The sequence below is a fragment of the Perca fluviatilis genome, chromosome 12 (assembly GCF_010015445.1).
Source record: "Perca fluviatilis chromosome 12, GENO_Pfluv_1.0, whole genome shotgun sequence".
NCBI lineage: Eukaryota > Metazoa > Chordata > Actinopteri > Perciformes > Percidae > Perca > Perca fluviatilis.
Window position 1 is genome coordinate 21,108,642 of NC_053123.1, and position 22,525 is coordinate 21,131,166.

The window sequence follows — 22,525 nt, forward strand, 5'->3', positions numbered from 1 at the left end:
ATATTCAGCTAGTCTCTAACTGTGTGTCTGCTGTTTGGTGCTGAGCAGGTCTAGAGTGGATATTCAGACCTTTCTTTCCCACTGAAAACAGCTGCCTGCTGTGGACAAAAAAAAGGTTATGACAGCGTTGAGAATAAACCACAACAATAATAAAGTTGTGGGCCAAACAACTAAACAATGAGCTGAAACTCACTACAAAGCTTCATAAAGTTGAGAAGAGCTGCAGATTTAGATAATTCATCTGTTTATCACTACAAGTGTCCCCTTTGACATTGTCTTTTGACATTTTTATATATATATATATATATATATATATATAATTATTATTATTATTATATTTTAAAGAAAAGCATGAGGAAACGGCATTAGTTTTTCAGAGACTCAAAACCATTAAAAGGTTTTATTTGACAGAAAAACAGACAAATTACTTCCTCACAAAAATATTATTTATTATTGACAGCATACCATTAGACAGTCAGAATCTACTGGTCAACAGTCTTTTAAGCAAAGCATAACAAATAAAGCATCGAAACAGAATAAAAACAGAACTAAAAACAATCAAACACCACAACATGTTTCCACACAAGCACAGTTTAACTACACAGGATACACTTTGATCTGTTGTTGGAGACATGTCCATTATTTGAGACTTAGTAATAGTAATTTTTTTCTATGTCACCCATCGCTGAGTTATAAAGGAGTGCAAATGGGCCTGTGTTTTCTTCCAAACACTCACATTACATTTCACTACATTTATTTGGCAGATGCTTTTGTACAAAGCAACTTAAATTAAGTGTGTTCAACCTTCAAAGGAACAAGAGCTAGATTTACTGGAAAGTAGTACGTGCGGTGCATGGGGCATCGATTTCTTCTACTCGAAGGCCATGGCTACTAATTGTCTTTTTGAAGAAATAGTCATTATGGCTCCAAGACTGAGGAGATGCACTGCAATTTGCTAGTACAGATGTCATGGTGGGATTTTTCTTCTTTCTACAGGACTTATCACAAAATCATCATCACAGAAAAGACCGATCAGTGTGGCACATTCGAGCTGTTGATAATTTAAAAAATCTATTGACAGTAATGTGGCACATTAGAGCCTAACATGTCATTTTTAAGAAAATTCAATTTTTCAGAGTCAAAGTTTTGTTTTCATATAATTTTCACAAGAACCTCCAGCCTCTTCTAAATAATAATATAATAATAATTCCTTTATTTGCAATGTAAATTTACACATATGAGGAATGTATCCTCTGCATTAAACCCATCAACAACTTAACAAATTAGGAGCACTGCGCACCTACAGTCTGGTGCACGGGGATCAACTCCAGTTGTAATGTTGCCAATGTTAAGGGCAATGGCAGAAATTACCTACCATGCATGTCTTTATGGTGGGAGGAAACCTACGCGAACGCAGGGAGAACTCTACACAGAAAGGCCCTGTCGGATCAACCAGTACTCAGCAGTGTCTACTTGCTGTGGGGCAGCAGTGCTAACCACCGAGCCACCGTACAACAACACAATAATTATTTTCCACAGCAATTATATTTATTAATAATCATTAAAACCTACAATAAAATGACTACCTGTCACTTAGGGTTACTGTCTAACTAACTCAAATCAGCTTCCAGACAGGCTTAAGGCATATTGTCAGAATACTCATTTTGCAGGGCCTCATTACTACCATGCAGTGAGAAGATCAGAGCGAAACAAAGGCATCTTGAGAAAGTCTGTATCAAATGCACCTGGTATCTGCTTCACGTTTCACTCAGGGCTATTCAATTTTAGCAGTTTATTCCAATCCCTGATGTTGCATCCTGTTTGTCGGTTGAGAGACCCTGTAAACCACATGTCAACATGCATTAGAGGGGTGTGTAATGGGTTCCTATTAGTGATCATATAGGGTCTTCTTGGCACACCATTACTCTTACTGGCCATACTGTACAGTATCTCACACTGGCTTCACCCTTCCTGGTGTGGGAAACTAAAAGCAAGTGAAATAGGAGCCATTTGGTATCCCATATCCCCTTCCTTGTGCTTCCCTTTTTTTAACCTGTTGTAGCTGTAATCGCCATCGTTGTCTTGCAGGACAAAAGCTCCATGATGGAAACCTCCCATGGCCTCCACTCTCTAGCTGTGTTCGAAACCGTTCCCTCATTCACTCACTCACTATTCCCTCTATAGTGTGCTATATAGGGAACGACCAAACAAGACTTCGGACACTCACTGAAAAGACATCGTTGTGTGACTTGGGTCAGGAGATGCGCCCGTTATTTGTGTGACGGAAGCAGGCCCGCCCAGCATCATGTCAACAAACCAAAACAAAAATACTTCTAATACCTCCCTGAAACACACCGAGCACCCAGGAGGAAAGTAAAATGTTGTATATATGTTACATTTCCACTGTTTAGAAATGAGAGCGTGCTCCATTTTTCCTTTTCAGTTTTTGCAGGTGCGTCTGCTTCTTCTTCTCCTCCGGGAAAACACGACCGCGTTGCATTGTGGTATACGGGAGTAAAATGTAGGGTATATCATATGTACACTCAAATCAGCTGTGCATTGTGGCTATTTTATAGTGGACTATATAGTGAGTGAAATTGACTGCGGAGAATTCGAACACCACTACAAAATTGCGAACACACTATATAGTATATACACTATTTCCGTGATAAGGAACGGTTTTGAGCACAGCTTCTGTGTCACAGCTTTTACTTACTAGTAAGACCACAGGTGTGACCAGACACTCCTAGAGAGGGTGGAGCTCTTTAATTGAATACAGGTGTAAGTAATTCTCCAAATGTCTCTCCATGATTTCAGAGCAATGAAACTTAACAATATCATGCAATAACCCAAAACAATTATATCAAAAGAGATCACTATTCCAGAAATAAAAATAAATATAAATTTTAAATATATACAGGTTAAAAGGCAAATCTTTGTGAGAATTTTTAGGATTCTGCAACATTTGCAGTCAGCGCACAGCAGAGGCTGGAGTAAAGAGGAGGAAAAGACGTTTACATTTACATTACATGATGAATACATCAATCCACTGAAGATTACAGCAGCACAATGACAAACAACAATCACCAGAGAATAGGCACTATGTTTTTGTTTTTTAGATTGGATGGTTGAAGAAAAAAAGTATTTTTTAAGTGTGCACCTGGGTTTTGAAAATCTTTGTTAATTAACAAGAGTTTTTGACAAACAACATTCTTCACTTATGTGTAACGTATTTTCACCCTGATTCCTGTGTAATTAAGAGAAAATGTACTTTGTAGATGATAACATTGACAGGTGAGTTCATAAAAATCATATACATCTATTAAACCTTTTAATATCAACTATTACTTTATTGTAATTGGTCAAACAGAATATTGAAAAGATAAATAGACCTATAAACAAGGGTAAAGTACTCCATATGGCAAACATTGGAGTAGAATTTTGTTTTTAATTAAGAGTATTGTTTTTGTCTTTAGTTCCAATTAAGGAAAATCCCATTGCTATAACACATAAATAACATGAACAACATTAACTGTTTCAACATTACAATTCCATTGTGCACAAAGCGAAGAACCATAAAGAAATGGTTTTCAGATTTTGGTGCAGAGAGCCCTGACCTAAACCCTTCAAACACCTTTTCTTTGACTGCGAGCCAGGCCATATCCCCCTCAGTGCCTGACGTTTACATTGTGGCTAAATTGGTGCAAAATCTTGTGGAAAGCTTTCCTGGAAAACTGGAGGCTGTTATAGCAGCATACCATGTTCTTGGTTTAGGGATGAGATGTTCAACAATCACAAACAATACTGTAGGTGTAATATTCAGGTGTCTGCATACCTTTGACCATATAATGCCTCCAGACATTTAGTACTTTTGTGTCTTGTACGTAACAGTAGTCAATAACTCTAGGACAAACACACTCACATAAAGCACATTTACTTTCTAAATGCATCATGATTTAGTTCACATCCACGGCAGTTCACGTAAGTGTGGCTGTCGAGCTGAGTTAATGCTCCATTGTTAAGGAATATTCAGGCTCAAGTTGTGACCTCGGGGGGGTTTGTGTGCTTGATGGCCGAGGTGCTGCCACACTGGTTGAGAGCATCAGTGGAGATGTGGGCGGTGCTGGCCACCGTGTTGCTGTAGACTCTGCGCTTCAGCTGGATCACCGTGGTCTTGGAGGGCATCGAGATGTTGCTGTTCTCTGCTGACCAGTGGTCACATTGGAACAGAATCAGTAAACACCTGTAGAACTGAGAAAGAGATGGAAAGACAGATAGTAGGCTCATTCGAGATGAGCCAGGTCTGCGCAGAATCGATTACCGGCGATCGCTGCCCAATGCATGCCGGTTAGATTTGTGTCCGACTTGATCCCAACTTGCTCTGACGTAGAGCTGGGCAATATATCGATATTATATCAATATCGTGATATGAGACTAGATATCGTCTTAGATTTTCGTAATATCGTGATATGACATAAGTGTTGTCTTTTACTGGTTTAAAAGGCTGCATTACAGTAAAGTGATGTACTTTTCTGAACTTACCAGACTGTTGTAGCTGTTCTATTATTTACCTTTACCCACGTAGTCATTATATCCACATTACTGATGATTATTTATCAAAAATCTCATTGTGTATATATTTTGTGAAAGCACCAATAGTCAACATTACAATATCATTGCAGTATCAATATTGCGGTATTTGGTCAAAAATATCGTGATATTTGATTTTCTCCATATCGCCCAGCTCTACTCTGACGTCATGCACATGTGGGCAACAATAACCTCACAAGATCTAGACGGCAGCAGTTCTGAGACGCAGGCAGCGCAGTTGCTTTTCACTGACTGCAAGACCCAGGCGGACCCACGGCATGCTGGGAAACGCGGCCTCTCAGCTGATCTAACAGCTGATTGGTTCAGAATCGACTCAACAGGATGACGTTTTATATGAACTTTATTGATTTTGAATTGGAGGGATTTTAACTGCTATTTCTCTGATTTAAACGTTTATTTTAGTTTAGGAGTCAGAGAGACTAAGGGCTAGATTTATCAAGCCGTTTGCGCCTGTTTCCAGGCGCTAATTGGTCGCAAAGACGGACGTAACCGATGCGGGCTATTTACAAACAGGGCGCACTTGGGTAAAATCGCAGATTGTCTGCCACATGAACGAGAAGAGACAATTTTGGCGCTTTTCAATATCGTTTGAGGGTGTCGTGGGGAAGTGGGAGTTCCACCCAAAAAGGTGGGAGGATAAGCCAAAGTGCACCTAATTATATATTCCGTGGATTTTACAAAGACTGTCAGTAAGAGCGGCCTCTATTCTGCGGGGAAATTCTCCGCCTCTTAAAAGCAGGTCTAAACCAGCCGGCTCGAAGTTTCCTTCGTAGACCTTATGCCGCTGGTGAAATGGCAACAGTAATTTGAGCAAGACGAAGACATAGGCGGGGCTGAAAATATTTTTAACAGAAGAATCACACTTTGTCAGTGAACACAACATCATTTAGCGTTACAGATCAAGCAGCCATGCAATATTAGAGTTACTGGAAGAAATCAAAGATGAAATTGAATCTCCCACTCAGCGTTCACATCCCATTCCAGCAGTTGTTAAACTCCTCGCTACATTACAAATATTGGCATCAGGATCATTTCAAACAGTCCTAGCATCAGCAGTGGGAATATCGCAGTCTGCACTCAGCCGTATCATAGCACAAGTACCGCTTTGCTACAGCGCAATTTACGGTATAGTGGGCGGAGAAAGACGCTGATTGCCTGATGGGTGTCAGGGTTGATAAATACTACGCAAAATGTGGAAGCATAGCGTGCGCTATTACCGAACTCGCATAAACGGACGCAGCGCAAACTGCGCTAATGTTAGTAAATCTAGCCCTAAATCTGTTCAGATTACTGATCATCTACAGTCTGTTCATCAAACAGATCACATGTAGAGCATTTTGAGAGTTACTCTATCATAATAAAACAACTGGAGACTGTGTACAACCTGATATATGGGTCTGATAACATTTTATTAAATCGGAATTGGACCACAGTGTTTATGTGACTTCCTGTTCAGCCTGAAGGTTGCTGGAAACGGCTGGAAACTGTCCGACTTGACAGCGGATTTTTTCAAATGCGACCAAAATTTGTAAGGGTGCGACTAAGATTTTTCCTAGGTCGCACCAGTGCACCTAACGTCCTCGCATCCGCTGCCTCCACACGTACGAAGTGATGTCGTCTATATTGATAGGCCTATGGTTTAATGTTGCGTTACATGACCCATTCCTTCTGTAAAGCCGTGCCTGTGTTTGGATCACTCCTCCGCGCAGCCCCCATTCACTCACACACGGCTCCCCTGCAACTGCTGACATTTGTCTACAGTTTTAGTTGTTATTAACACAGCTGTATATTAAGTATGAGAGGGAAACCTGTACCTGCATTTCCGCTGGTAACTCTCTGTTATTGCGGCCGCCACGGCGAAAAACACATTAGAAGTTATTAAATGCAACTGACTTCAGTTTGTTGAGTAATAGCGTGTAAGACCATGCTGGACCATAGTTCATAAAAATACAGCACAGTGACGACACAGACATTTCATAGCCTACACAAGACGTGTGTAACGCCGCTGACCTGCCAAAGCGCATTCGACCCGTTCTGGACCCATTCATAATGAGTCAGCCATCACTCTCTGAGTAGCATACGTTTCAGTCCATCGCACTCCCCCTCTCTTCCTCTGTCTCCCTATGTCTTTCTTTTTTTTTTTTTTTTTTTTAAGATTTCGGCCTTTATTTTGATTGGAAAGCTGAAGACATGAAAGGCGAGAGAGAGAGGGGGGAATGACATGCAGGAAAGGGCCGCAGGTCGAGTCGAACCTCTATATTTACCAACTGAGCTATTCGGGCATCCTCTTTTTCTTTTAATCAGTCTGTTATTGTTGTTGAAAACAAGTGAAGGAGCTTTCTCAGATATATATATATATATATATATATATATATATATATATATATATATATCATAATATATTTATCATAATTTATCATAATATATTTTATATTTTTTATCATAGGCTATTTATTTCAGATAACTTTCATTTACATGTGTTGCAGCTGTATATTTTCAAACTGGTAAAGGAAACTGTCTTTGCATTTTATTTTAATCACAATCTGTTTTAATAAAAGAGCTTGTGAAAAGTGGCTTTGACTTAAAACTGAACATTTAGCCCACAAAAAAATACAGAGCTATATATCGTGTATTGCCATTCAGCGCAAATGGCGACGCAAGGAAAAATTTGGGTGCACCTAAATTTTGTGCTGGTGCACCTAAATAAACAAGTTAGGTGCACCAGTGCAACCAAGGCAAAAAGTTATTTGGAGCCCTGCTTAGAGAGATTCCGAGTACAGGTCTGTTCAGAGTTTGAATAGGCAGAAATCATGCCTTAGTGCACTTTCATGTCCTCACTACTCACAGTCTACTGTTAGTGCCTAAAGGGCAAAATGGTCCCTTAATGTCTTGTTGAACTGATAAAGTAAGTGGTCCAGTTAGTTTGACCTTTTTATTCAACACAGTAGTTGGAAACGTCTGAGAGCTGCTGTCTGAAATATAGGTATTTGCTCTGTGTTTCCTGAATATTGCGACTGACTGAGTCATGGTGCTGCCTTTTTTTCTTTCTCTTTTGTCATTCTTTTGCTTCTGAATAAATACATTAGTACAACTTAAGGCAGGTGTTTGTCAACACACTCTTTTTGCACATTAATGGGACACATTGGTGAAGACAAATGTAAATAACAATATCAAAAGGTGCCCTTACATAATAATTATGTAAGGGTACCTTTTGTTATGCAGTGGTCATTACTTTTGCACTATTGTGCTGGTTCCGATGGCTTATCTACATTATCTACAACTTTGGACAGCAGTGTAAAATAAATAGAAATTGTAGTTTTGTGCTGTCTAGATATCAAAATAAGCTGCAAACGGGCTTTAGACACAGTAACTGTTTGAGTCTATTGCACATGAAGTCACTCACTATATTATTAAAGGTAGCATCAATTATCAACATTCAACATACATGCATTTGTCTTTGTATGTTTGTATACAACTATGTCTTAAACAATTACTGCATAATATTTAAATCCACTTATAGTGACATATTCTTACAGTAATCATACATAAACATCAATTTATGTACAAATATGTTGAATTATAATGTCATTTTACTAGAAAAACATGTATTTATTGGTTTTGAAGGACTGTGTTTTAAAGGCTAATGACATTGCGGCTGATAAGATTTTATTTACATTTGATTAGTATGTTGATAATTATGAGAAAGTTAGGTCTAGATTGGACAACTTAGAGGTTCAAATTTTTGGATCTTATCAAAAAAACATTACAGGACCAACTGGCTTACAAACAGTTAAGGAAAGGCTAAATCAATGTACACAACTTGTGTATACATTCTGTAGGAAGGCTTTTGCTTGGTTATATGTGGTAACTGTGATCAAGCTGGAGAGCAACAATGGAGAAGGTGGAGATTTGCGAGCAGAATAACAATAATTCAGAGACGAACTAATAAACAAAAATCCGCAGCAATGTTTAAAGCAAGGTGGAATGAAAAATACCAAAGGGTAAACTATATGTGGGGGCTGACTGTTCTGTGTTGGCAGGATGTCACAGTGTATGAAAGATACCGGCGATCGCCGCCCAATGCATGCCGGTTAGATTTGTGTCCGACTTGATCCCAACTTGCTCTGACGTAGAGCTGTGCAATATATCGATATTATATCAATATCGTGATATGAGACTAGATATCGTCTTAGATTTTCGTAATATGACATAAGTGTTGTCTTTTACTGGTTTAAAAGGCTGCATTACAGTAAAGTGATGTACTTTTCTGAACTTATAACAATAATTTTATTTATCATAATATATTTTATATTTTTTATCATAGGCTATTTATTTCAGATAACTTTCATTTACATGTGTTGCAGCTGTATATTTTCAAACTGGTAAAGGAAACTGTCTTTGCATTTTATTTTAATCACAATCTGTTTTAATAAAAGAGCTTGTGAAAAGTGGCTTTGACTTAAAACTGAACATTTAGCCCACAAAAAAATACAGAGCTATATATCGTGTATTGCCATTCAGCGCAAATGGCGACGCAAGGAAAAATTTGGGTGCACCTAAATTTTGTGCTGGTGCACCTAAATAAACAAGTTAGGTGCACCAGTGCAACCAAGGCAAAAAGTTATTTGGAGCCCTGCTTAGAGAGATTCCGAGTACAGGTCTGTTCAGAGTTTGAATAGGCAGAAATCATGCCTTAGTGCACTTTCATGTCCTCACTACTCACAGTCTACTGTTAGTGCCTAAAGGGCAAAATGGTCCCTTAATGTCTTGTTGAACTGATAAAGTAAGTGGTCCAGTTAGTTTGACCTTTTTATTCAACACAGTAGTTGGAAACGTCTGAGAGCTGCTGTCTGAAATATAGGTATTTGCTCTGTGTTTCCTGAATATTGCGCTGACGTGAGTCACGGTGCTGCCTTTTTTCTTTCTCTCTTTGTCATTCTTTTGCTTCTGAATAAATACATTAGTACAACTTAAGGCAGGTGTTTGTCAACACACTCTTTTTGCACATTAATGGGACACATTGGTGAAGACAAATGTAAATAACAATATCAAAAGGTACCCTTACATAATAATTATGTAAGGGTACCTTTTGTTATGCAGTGGTCATTACTTTTGCACTATTGTGCTGGTTCCGATGGCTTATCTACATTATCTACAACTTTGGACAGCAGTGTAAAATAAATAGAAATTGTAGTTTTGTGCTGTCTAGATATCAAAATAAGCTGCAAACGGGCTTTAGACACAGTAACTGTTCGAGTCTATTGCACATGAAGTCACTCACTATATTATTAAAGGTAGCATCAATTATCAACATTCAACATACATGCATTTGTCTTTGTATGTTTGTATACAACTATGTCTTAAACAATTACTGCATAATATTTAAATCCACTTATAGTGACATATTCTTACAGTAATCATACATAAACATAAATTTATGTACAAATATGTTGAATTATAGTGTCATTTTACTAGAAAAACATGTATTTATTGGTTTTGAAGGACTGTTTTAAAGGCTAATGACATTGCGGCTGATAAGATTTTATTTACATTTGATTAGTATGTTGATAATTATGAGAAAGTTAGGTCTAGATTGGACAACTTAGAGGTTCAAATTTTTGGATCTTATCAAAAAAACATTACAGGACCAACTGGCTTACAAACAGCTAAGGAAAGGCTAAATCAATGTACACAACTTGTGTATACATTCTGTAGGAAGGCTTTTGCTTGGTTATATGTGGTAACTGTGATCAAGCTGGAGAGCAACAATGGAGAAGGTGGAGATTTGCGAGCAGAATAACAATAATTCAGAGACGAACTAATAAACAAAAATCTGCAGCGATGTTTAAAGCAAGGTGGAATGAAAAACACCAAAGGGTAAACTATATGTGGGGGCTGACTGTTCTGTGTTGGCAGGATGTCACAGTGTATGAAAGATACCAATGCAGAGCATGTTGAGGCAGTCAAACTCACCGTCTTCATACATAATGTATTCAGTTCTGTTTTTATCTTTATCTAAAGGAGGGTTTTGCTGAGTGTGCATGCTCTTTTTCTGCACAACCAAACGTCACATTTACACTTATAATCACATTTGCATCTTTGAACTGCCTAGTGTAACTGCAGTCCTGTACTTTTGACACTGTGTATATCCAGTGGAGATTTTATGATTGTTTTCCCAAAGGAGCATGTGTAGCAGATGCTGAAGAAGACACTTTTACTTGCATTTTTAGGATCGCTGTATATTAATACTAGCATATATGAGGACTGGTAAGGTACTTATTGTACGCTAAGCTTAAAAAAAATTAAATCTGGAAACATTTGAAAGGCCAATTAGTGCAGAGGCGGGAGGAGTTTGAGGTCATGGAGAACTGAGGAGAAAAAAACAGCAGAACTATACTATGGACCCAAGTGGTGTAACGTGAAAATCTAAGAGAAGTGGTGGCCAGTTTTCTGGTTAGTCTCCGGACCAGATGAAAACAATGAAATCTCATTACTACTGAGGTGACCTTAAAGGAATAATTTCACAGTTTAGGAAATATTTTATTTTTCTTCTTGAGTGAAATAAGAACATCATTAAGATATATGTCCATTAAATCCAATAATACAACCAGCTAGCCATTTAGCTGAACGGGCTAGCAGTTTCCCCCCTGCAGCTGAGGGCTGTAGCTTCATAATAAACGGGAAGATACTGTATGAGAATAGTATAGCTCTTCTCATATAGCGCTCAGCAAGACGGCAATACGCATAATTCCCAAAATGTCTAACTATTCCATTTATCCTCAACTGCTTCAGTAAAGTTGGTAAGTGGCTAGCAGATCACACTGTGGTTGTACTGGGCAGCTTTCAGGTGGGAATGTGAACAGAGAGCTCCTGAAATAAAGAGCACTGCTAAACTTCCCTGAATACAAAATAAACTATTTAGATAAGGTAAAAGATGGCAGTCTATACTTTTGTCTTTCCAAGTGTAATGTGGTATTGATTTACTGCTGTTTAAAGGCTCAGCGTTGTACTTTTATTTTTTACCCTAAACTAGTTTGCAGTTGAGTATCAACAGGTTTTAAAATAAGTCATAAAATAGTTTTTAATATAGACCTTAACACTCTCTCCCTCCCTCTGTTACCATTGCAGGCATCCTCCTGATGATGGCGCTATGCGAGCAGGTGCATGTGTACGAGTACATTCCCTCCATGAGGCAGACAGACCTGTGCCACTACCATGAGCGTTATTATGATGCTGCCTGTACACTGGGTGCCTACCATCCCCTCCTGTATGAGAAGAGCCTGATCCAGCGGATCAACACCGGCCCCGAGAGTGACCTCAGGAGGAAGGGACGGGTCACTCTTCCGGGTTTCAGCACCGTCAACTGTGAAATCTGAGATATGAAACCTGACCCCTCTGAGCCCGAACATACACACACACTCCGGCCTTTTCTGGCTGACTAAGGGAGAGGTGCAATAAAGCCACTGGCGACAAGGAGGCTGGAGCTTACAATATTCACATTAGACCCATGAAGAACATAAGCCATAGCCCTCCAGGGAGGGATCTACGTGGAGACTTCTGAAAGAATGTTTCTTCATTTTAAATGGTTTACTAGGCCAGAGACTGGCAGGTAGAGTCTCCAAGATGAAGCTAAAAAAAGACGTTTCTCTCTGCTTTAGCTGAGCCACGTTAGCTGTGGAGCTGACTAGGGTAGCAACAGATAAGTGTTTTTAGATAGACAAGTGAATTTTCAATAACTGGGTTGTGTCAATGGTGGTAAACTCTGTGTTTTTCAATAGTATGGGTGGTTCGCCACTTGAAGGAAATGCCACTGTTTATAACGTGGATCCTTGTGCTTTTTCTTTTTTTAATGGTCCAAAGGGTTGTGAATAAGCAAAGAAGTCATCCACGCTGAATGTCATAAATGCAACATACACTCACAAATATACAAACATTCACACTTACATAGAGCAGCAACTCATGCAGAAGATCGCACAGTGTAAAAAGACCGTTTGGAGTCACACCAGTCAGATTACGCTCTGCAGCAGGTGTTGCCGTCCGACATTCCTCTATCGTCTTGTGAAATCCAACATGTTTTGTGTTGTCACGAGGGGTTTATTTCACACTTATAAGGCCTATTAAATTACCCTTCTGTGCATGCCAACTTGCCAGCTCACTACCACCTGTATGTCGCTCCTTGTTCACACTTAAATGATTCCTCATTCAGAGTCAAGAAGCCTGTCTCTCAATTACTAGCCCACAGGAAGGAAAACACTGGTTGCCCTTTATGGATTCATCCTACCAATAGTAACATTTTTTTTTAAGCGTCATTAAATCAAAGTGAATGGGGCCTAAATGGATCTTCAGAACAAACTGGTGCTCAGAACAGCTGTAACCCTGTGCCTAGGGGTCGACTGAACACGTTCCTCGGGTTGCCTTGTGACTGTTCAGGTACATGCAGTACATACTGTGGCAGGACGCAGGTATGAAGCAGTTGATATTGTGGTGTCAGTGAGCTGTATCAGGGGATTCTCAGCTCTGCCTTTGGCATCACTAGCCCCTGTTTATGACAGTCAGTTCACTCTTTATTGAATGTAATTTTCCCACTGCGTGTAATGGCCAAACCCTCCCTGAAGCTCACCAATGCAGTACAGTATGGTCTGCGCATGTGCAGGGTTATTTCTTTATCATGTAACAGCATAAAGCTAATTTCCTGCAACTATTAATGTCTCATATTTGCTGAATTCTTTAATATTGGTCTGTGCCCATTCACAGCTCAGAGTGGAGACGATTATAAAAGAGGAAGTTGAACCGGTAATATTAGCAGATTTGCTTTGTCTCCAACTAGGATGGTTTTTATGATTACAGTGAGTCAGTGCCACATCTGCGGCAAGCTCTAGAGGTATTAGGTCAGCGTGGAGAGGAAGATTGGTTGTGATTTTTGCTGTAGACATTCAGAAAAATCTTGCCTATAACAGAGATTTCTATTGCTTAGTGTGCTTTTCAAAATGTTCTTGTGCCATTGGTTGTGGTTCGTTATAAGATGTGAAAACGTGTCTCAGAAATGTTGCTTTGAATAGTGTATGTTGAATTAGATGGCTCTGTAGTAGTATTATGTAGATGATTCTGGGGCTTAACATTACTTGTTGTTGAGTAGGGCTGGGTATCATCCAAAATGTGTCAGTAGTACTACAAACAAGTACAGTGCTGATACCAAAACAATGCATTTTTTAAATTTACAAAACACCCTTTTATAACTCAGGCAACAACTGATCAAAGAATAGAAAAAATACCTGAACAAGTTTTTGGTGCAAATTTTCTATATTTGTCGGGGTGGGTGATATAGATAAAAACCTCTATTATGATATTTTATTTTGCAACATTGACTATATCGAGATATAGTAAATTCTCTGGAAATTATGTTGAGAAACTATACTCAGTTGCCAGTTTATTACAGTAGGTACAATTTGCTAAAACTAAGTCTAGTAAATAAATATAAATTCATTAAAATGAATCACAGTGGACAAAATATTAGAAACCCTACAATTGAATCAACATCTCTCTAAAACAGGATTTATTAGACAGCATTACTTTTAGCTAGTTGGAAAACTGGAAACTGAGTGTACATGTAGATAAAATAACCAGATGGTAATGACTAATTCAGTGAATTACATACATGACATAGGTATTTCATCACATTGATGCAAAATTCTGTAAATCTAATATTGCCACAAAGCAGTTGCCCTTATTGATACGCAGCTGCCTTAGTAGAAATTGTAAAGAAATATCTCTGACAGTTGAAAAACGGTCTCACATTACATATATGGTCATATCGCCCAGCCCTACTCAACAGTTTTTAATACTAAATTTAATGGATGCATTTTGAATACAAAAACGTAGTGAGGTTTGATACCCAGCCCCAGTTTCAGGTGGATTGTCTGGCATGTCATTAGAAGATTTTTGGAACAAGGAACCTGGTAAAAACAGGTAGATGACTGTAAAGGAGGTTTAAAAATGGACTATAGAAAACATTTTTGAAGCTTAAAGCAACACTATGTAACTTTTCCCGCTTCGGTCCCCCTACAGGTTGTCTCATTGGAACTACAGCTCGCGCTAAAAGTTACATAGTGTTGCTTTAATGAGATTTATCAATTATTTTGGATCATGCAGGTTTTCAGCTCTGCTGTAGGTTTTATGTTTCTCTGTTCAGATAAATAATCAAATGTTTTATTGCTTGTGATTGTAACACACTGAAGGTGAAAAACCCCTGAACATATTGTACATGTATATTTCTAATAACTTGGATTACTTTCCAATGCACAGAGCATGCAAATCAGGATCAGGGTAAGAGTCTTAAACTGTCCGTGCTGTACTGTGCTGCAAGTAGACACCATTGTCATTAATGTTGTGAGAGGCAATTGTGCTATAAGATTTTTTTTTTTCCTTAAGTGTTGTTTTGCAGATTTTAGTGCATGTTTGTGGACAGGGAATCCCATTCAGCAGTGGTGCAGCTGTAAGTAGTTCCCTGGGAGCACTTGATTTAGTGCTATGCATTCTGGCAACTTTGTCTTCACATCTTAATATTGTGCCAAATTCCGTTTTTAAATATGTCTTAACGGACTCTAAGTAATAGCAGGACTTCTAAGGTGCTATTGCTTCTCTCTGGAATGTTTTAAGGTGGGATTTAATGGAAATTTTAATTCTCTTTAAGATAACAATTGTATTGCCAGGATTACATACAGGATATTGTGCTAAAACGTGAGTGGTGAGATTAGAGAAAAATCCATGAGAAATTTGCAGCCACTGTTTATTACGTTTTTCCCTCTCAGCCTCTTTCTCTCCACTCTTTACTCCCGAGGCCTAGTTTTCATGCCATGTTTTTACTCAGTATTGTGGGAATTTCTGTACCACACTGCCTCTAAAGGATTGTTTAACATTTTAAGTTTTTTTGTTTACATTTCCCTTCTGCGGCTTCCTGCAGTACTCATGAAAAGAGGAAGAGGAAAAAAATGCATCCATAGCTGAACATAGTAAGAGTGAAAGTCCTGTTTTTACTCCCAACAGCCTTAGGATGTTCTTCTGGACTTTGATTTGTCAGTGAATTCTCTTACACTTGAATTGATATTTAAATAGACCATTTGTATGATTTCAGCTGTTGTAATTTGTCTTTTTTTACTGTGTAAATAAAGCTGTCGTACATGTCCAACTGTCCCATTGCTGACTCACCTGTCTGTTCATGAATATGTAGATGAGAGGGTTGATGACAGTGCTGCTCTTGGCCAGTAGTGAGGGCACCACGCTGGCCACAGGAGTAATGATGTTGGGAGGGCCGAATGTTGCCATCAGGGCCACGACACTATAAGGCATCCAGCACAACATGTAGCAGGCCACTGTGGTCAAAACCATAAAAAGTATGTGGTGCTCTCTCCTCCGAGAGGCAGTCTTCCGGATCTTACCCACCTGTAGATGAGTCAGAGAGGGTCGATGAAGCAAGAGCAAAACGAGATCTTAAAGTTAAAAACCTGTGTAGAAGTTTTCCGTTCACTGGCTGGCAAAGACCCCCCAATCATATTCATACAGTTGCATACAGAAAGCTATATAACCTGACACGTCTCAACTCTCCTGATATGCATCTTCCTCCACCACCCCAACCTCCTCTGTATGTGCTGAGCTTCTGCATTGACCCTACCAAGATCAAATGCTATATGTATGTGTTTGCTAATGGGGATTACTTCTCACAGCAGAGTCATTGTTGCTGCTCGGATTCTTCAAAAGCTTCCTCAAAGAGCAAAGCCTTTTCTGTACAACCGTTTGCCATAAATTCATTGACATGGGTGTTTTTGGACTACCACGAGCATGCAACAAACTGGAGAGTTGAAGCATCAATAGCAAAAAGAGACTTTGTACTGAAAACACTAAGAGAGATACCTACTTGATTGGTGCACAGAAATGGGCTGAGGATTTTGCCAACCATCACTTACACTGATATTTCTCAAAGGAAGGAGTCTCTCTGTGGCCAGTATAGACAGGAAAACAATGCTGTCAGGGGACATGTGGCATGTGAGAATTATTTTAAGACGGACTTGAAATAATGTACACGTATCCTTTCACAAAGATCTAAATCTCTTTTACAAGAACAGGAATGCCTACATTATTAAAAGCCGGGGGGAAGCTTTAGCAGCCAAGGCTAAACCGGGATCTCACTGGCAGAAATAAATCCCTTCAATAGGCTACTTGCAATATATTCCACAGGAATCTACAGTATATAGGGAATGCATCATATTAGATATGGTGTTTGTGCATGTGCGGAATTTCTTTAATCATCATATTTCCTTGGAGAATGTTGGCACCAAGATCCTGGTTGCAGCTGTCGCCGTGGTCCTGCTGCACTCCCTGCTGAGCTCAGCGGTGCCCTGCAATGTCATGCTGCATCCTGCTAAACCCTGCTGCTTCCTGCTACGTCCATCCATGCTCTGCTGGGCCACGCTACATCCTGTAACGCCCTGCAGCACCCTGATATGACATGAACTACTACGACTACCATTTGAAGTCACTGTTCCATTATTAATGTGACTATTATCGCCACTGTTCATCGCATCCCCCATTCGTGATGGTCGGCACGTTTTTTAAACTAATGTATTTCAATGGGAAGCATCTTTCGTGATCACAGCACGATTCTTTCAGTCGGGCTGCAGCAGAGAAGCTGTATACAGCTTTGCTAGTATTGGTATTTTTAGCCGTATAACCGCTGTTTTAATCAATATTTATTCACGAGATCTTATCATGGTTTATATGTATTTCTTTTAATGTTATTATTTCGGACAGCGATCAGCGGGTCTTTAATGCCAGTATCGCTTCAATGTACTTATTTAATCAGTGGTTTTGTCACCAGCAACAACACGTCTCAGTTTTGTTCCAGTAAGTTATGCACCGTAATAATGTTTTAAAAAATAAGCGGAATACTCCGGAAGTGACGTAGTAATTACCGTTCCGCATCTGTGAAAGAATAAAAAAACATGGCCGCCATCAATCAAAGAACTTCGCAAAGGGCAGTTTTAGCAGGAAATTGGGCATAACAGTTTATCCAATCATCAATACAATTGTAACATATATTTAGTAGTCTTGAGGAATAGGCCTACGCAAAGACTTTGAATGTTTAACCCATAGGGGGTACCAAACACACAACAAGTTGTACCGCAAAACCCTGTGCTAATTTTTGTTAAAATCTGAAAAGGGGGAGTAAAATGGCAGTAGGCCTACTTATTAGGCTATATGCATCAATTGTATTGCTGAAAGAAGTGTGTGGTTGATCTCATCTCTTCGTCATTACAGAATTAAACCGGCTGAAGTGACTTTCTCAGCTATGTAAAGACCGAAACCCGTTCAATGCCACTTGCAGCTTTGACTTTTGGCGATTTCGCTGCTTTCTAGGGGCGGCTGTGGCTCAGGTGGTAGAGCGGTCGCCTAAAAATCGGTAAATTGGTGGTTCAATCTCGGGCCCTGTAGTCCCATGTCGAAGTGTATGAATGTGTGGGAATGGTGCTACGTAAAAGCACTTTGAGTAGTTGTTAAGAATAGAAAAGCGCTAAATAAATACAGTCCATTTACATCCTTCTGTTGGCTGAGAAAGGGTTTGAACCCGAGAATCGCCGCTTGCAGCTATATTTGTGATATTTTTTTGTCTTATATAAAAAAAACTGCTTTCCTTCTGGTTTGTTTCAGGATCGGGTCTGTTTAGTTTCAATGGACAGCTGCTCAGATAGGGCTGCTTCTTGATATCATTAGAAAATGAAACCATTTTCTAAGTCAATGGGCTGTTTAACAAGCCAACAGTGGGTGCATTTAGCAAAAGCTGCACATCCAGTTTCCTTTGCTGATTCTTTTGCCTATTGAGAATGATCGAGAATTTCCGATTAATGATTTATATCATGAATCCTTGAATAGACTGGAGGTTTTAAACTGCAGTGCTAATTGCACGAAATCGAATACACTCTAGCCAACGGTATGTGAAATTATTAGTTCCAAAGATGTACTCCAAATGAGAAAGGGTTAGTGTGCTAAATTATAGTGAACAGAAGTAATAAAACTGAACTGAAACCAATTCAACTAATGTGACCCACACAGAGGTAATAGGTAAAGCGAAAGCAGCTTATTGATACCAGAAGGTCATTACAAGCAGATCATTTGATTTATTTTTAGAAAGAGCCACCCAGCAGTTAGAGGATAAGACCATTGGAAGAACACCCCTGAGACATCGACAGCAGTGCCAACAGTCTTGCAACAGTTCCTCCTCCTCCTTAGGGGTCAGAGGTTGTCTATTGTCTTTCTGTGTTTGTATACTGTACAATCATCTTCTAATAATCTTAATCTGGTTAGCACTATAAAAAAAACTGAGGTCCAAAGTACTTTATAAACAAGAACATGCGCAAGTGGCTTTAGGCTTTGTCAGTGCAGCTGATCTTTCTGGGGCGTAATGTTGGGATAATCCCCTACCCTGCTGACCCCCTCTGCTCTCAGAAATAAACAGTCTAAATCTCTGGGAGTGCTAAGGATTTAACTATTTAAAGCAAGTAAAGTCTCTCCCCAAAATTCAATGCACCAGGCAGACCAACAAGTTTTGGCTTGTGGGCTTCTTGGATTATTTTTTGTGGCTTTTCCCTTTATTAGACAGTGGATAGATATGAAAGGGGGAGAGAGATGGGGAATGACACGCAGCAAAGGGCAGCAGGTTGGGTTTGAACCCTGCGCTGCTGCAGGACTCTTACTGGGTGAGCTAGAGGCCACCCTGGCTTCTTGGAGGCTTTGTGAATCTGTTACATTCCATGTCTGTGATAAATGAACAAAGTCTTAGTATCATAAATTGGCATCATAAAAACATTTTTTTCTCCCTGAATATTTATCAGCATGAACTTATACTTTGAACCAATCATCCTTTCCTCTGGTGCCCCTTTCTTATGTATTTACTCTCACGTCATTGAAGTGAATGGGGAGTGATTGTTAGAAAATGTATATTTACTTGTGTGTCTCATTAAACCTTTAAAACATTGCTGAACTGAACCTTGCTTCGTGTCACTTTGTTCTCCGAGCGCTCGTAACTGCTTTCAGAGTCAACTCACAGAGGTCAAGCAAGTAGATGATAGGATACGAACCACAAAACAATCATGAAAAGATTGCTTCATAACAGATTAATTTATTAGGTATGTTATGCAATCAGTTATGCAGTCCAACTGAAAGAATGGAACAAAGCCTGTGAGAGACAGACATGCCATCCCAGAAGGGAGTGATCGCTACCTCTGGCAAAATACAGGAGGCTGTCTAGAGAGGAGCTATTTCTGTGGTCCCAGCAGATGACAGGGAGGTTTTTTTCTAGATACTTCTTGGTCCCTAAGAAGACCAGAAATATTGCTTGCAACACCAGACAGGAAAAAAGCATAAACATTCACACACACACACACACACACACACACACACACACACACACACACACACACACACACACACACACACACACACACACACACACACACACACACACACACTTTGATATCTCTCTACCTGTTTGACTGCCCATAACAGCCTGCTATAGCAGTAGATCATCACCAGGATGGGTAGACCCATGCAGAAAATAAAGAGGCAGATGATGTAAGCGTGCGACTGGGCCGTGTGAACTTTCCAGGACACAGAGCAGCTGGTTCCTGCCCCCTCTATGTCATAGCTGCTCCAGCCCAGCAGAGGGGGCACTGTCCAGAAAAAGGAGTACAGCCAAGAGCCGCCGATAGCCAGCAGAGACTTGTGATAGCCTGGCCCACGCTTGTTGTATTCAGTCAGAGTGCTGTAGCGGTCATAGGAGAGGATCACCAGAGAGATCAGCGATACAATACCTGAGAGGGACAGAGAGGTGGAGAAGTGAGAGTGGGCAACTGTTTTTCATCAAGACAATACTTAAGATATTCACAGCAGATATTGTTGTCATCCTGTGGGAAACATGAGAATCAGAATCAGAAAGACATTTATTGCCAGGTAAGAAGCACAAACAATAAATACAGAAACAAATAACACACACAGTACATACATATAACTATTTTACATTAAGAAAGAAAAAAGAGGCTGTATGGGTTGGTGGAGGATGTATAAAAATGTAGAGGGATGTGCAAAAGTTCAGGATATATAGAATGTGTAGAGGACAGGATGTAGGATTAAGGTTCAATATCATAGGTCCCGGGGACTTGTTAACGAGGCTGACTGCAGAGGGGAAGAAACTGTTTTTATGGCGTGAGGTTTTGATCCTGATGGACTGCAGCCTCCTGCCAAAGGGGAGAGGTTCAAACTGTTTTGTGTCTGGGGTGAGAGAGATCGGCCACAATCTTTCCTGCCTGCCTCAACGTCCTGAAGGCAAACAGGTCCTGGAGAGATGTCAGGTATCAGCCAATCACCTTCTTAGCAGAATGGACTCAATGATGGCAGTGTAGAAGTGCACCATCATTATCTTTGGCAGGTTGAACCTCTTCAGCTGCCGCAGGATGTACATCCTCTGCTGAGCTTTTTTGATGAGGGAGCTGATGTTCAGCTCCCACTTGAGGTCCTGGGAGATGATTGAGCCCAGGAAGCAGAAAGACTCCACAATATTGACTCAGGAGTCACCCAGGGTGATGAGGGCGGGTGGGACTCCGTCCTTCCTAAAGTCCACAACCATCTCCACTGTCTTCAGAGGATTTAACTCCAAGTTGTTATGACTGCACCAGGTCGCCAGGTGGTTAATTTCCCACCTGTAGGCGGACTTATCTCCACCAGAGATGAGTCCATTGAGAGCGGTGTTGTCCGCAAACTTCAGGAACTTGACGGACTGGTGACTGGAGGTGCAGCTGTTGGTGTACAGGAAGAAGTGCATAGTGGAAAGGAGACAGCCTTGAGGAGAACTGGTGCTGATGGTCAGAGACTAAGAGATGTGTTTCCCCAGCTTCCCGCGCTGCTTCCGGTCAGTCAGGAAGTCTGTGATCCACCTGCAGGTGGAGTCAGGCACATGCAGCTGGGTCAGCATGTCCTGCAGCAGAGCCGGGAGAATAGTGTAGAGGTGAAGACACAATCAGGATCCTGGAGTAGGTTCCTGAGGTGTCCAGGTGCCGGAGGATATAATAAAGAGCCGTGTTGACCTTGTTGTCTACAGACCTGTTGGCTCTTTAGGCGAACTGCAGGGGGTACAGGAGTGGGTCGGTGAAGAATTTGAGGTGAGCCAGAACAAGGTGCTCAAAAGACTTCATGACCACAGAGGTCAGGGCCGTGGGTCCTACTACTACTTGCTTTCTTGGGGACAGGGATGATGGTGGAGGACTTGAAGCCGGCTGGTACGTGGCATGTCTCCAGTGAGGTGTTAAAGATGTCTGTGAGTGTGTGTGTGTGTGTGTGTGTGAACACTGGAGACAGCTGATCAGTGCAGTGCTTCAAGGTGGAGGGAGAGACAGAATCTTGTCCGGCTGCTTTGCGGGGGTTTGTTTAAACAGCCATTTAAAGGCCCTGACACACCAAGCCGACAGTTGGCTGTCGGTCCTAGTTAGGCAGTTGGTTGCCGTCGGCCTAGTCTGTGCAGTGTGTCCCACACCATCGGCCTTCGTCGGTCTGTTTTTGGGGCCGCCAACGCTGATTCCCCATGTTAAGTCAGCGGTTGTCGGCCATCCGCTGAACAGTCAATTCATCTGATTGGCTGCTCAGCTTGGAAACAAGAGTGAGGAAAACAAACAAACAAACAACTGTGACAGGCACACCCAAGGCTCCTTTCATTTTTCATCTCATCTGATCATATTTATTCCAACAATAACATGTCTTTTAAAAGATCTCTAAATACCTACACATTACAAAATAAACTAACGTTAATAAACTAATATCCTATACCGTGATATTTACGTCTTTCTCTCTCTCTCTCTCTCTCTCTCTCTCTCTG

General features: G+C 40.4%; 2 protein-coding genes across 3 annotated transcripts in view; one reads left to right on the forward strand and one right to left on the reverse strand.

The window, feature by feature from the left end:
- The window catches only part of LOC120569870 (beta-galactoside alpha-2,6-sialyltransferase 2-like), a 52,265-nt gene extending 36,464 nt beyond the window's left edge, over positions 1-15,801 (forward strand). Inside the window, exon 7 of the mRNA XM_039818013.1 lies at positions 11,740-15,801. Within this exon, the coding sequence (XP_039673947.1) occupies positions 11,740-11,987 (248 nt within the window). The 3' untranslated portion in view covers positions 11,988-15,801. The remainder of the gene's footprint in view (positions 1-11,739) is intronic.
- tmtops2b (teleost multiple tissue opsin 2b) overlaps positions 2,546-22,525 on the reverse strand; it is a 37,819-nt gene continuing 17,839 nt past the window's right edge. Inside the window, exons 2-4 of one of the 2 annotated variants that reach the window (XM_039818014.1) lie at positions 20,146-20,471; positions 15,817-16,050; positions 2,546-4,251 (exon numbers count right to left, since the gene is read on the reverse strand). In XM_039818014.1, the coding sequence (XP_039673948.1) occupies positions 4,036-4,251; positions 15,817-16,050; positions 20,146-20,471 (776 nt within the window). In that variant the 3' untranslated portion in view covers positions 2,546-4,035. The remainder of the gene's footprint in view (positions 4,252-15,816; positions 16,051-20,145; positions 20,472-22,525) is intronic. The other variant, XM_039818015.1, reaches the window with a different exon arrangement.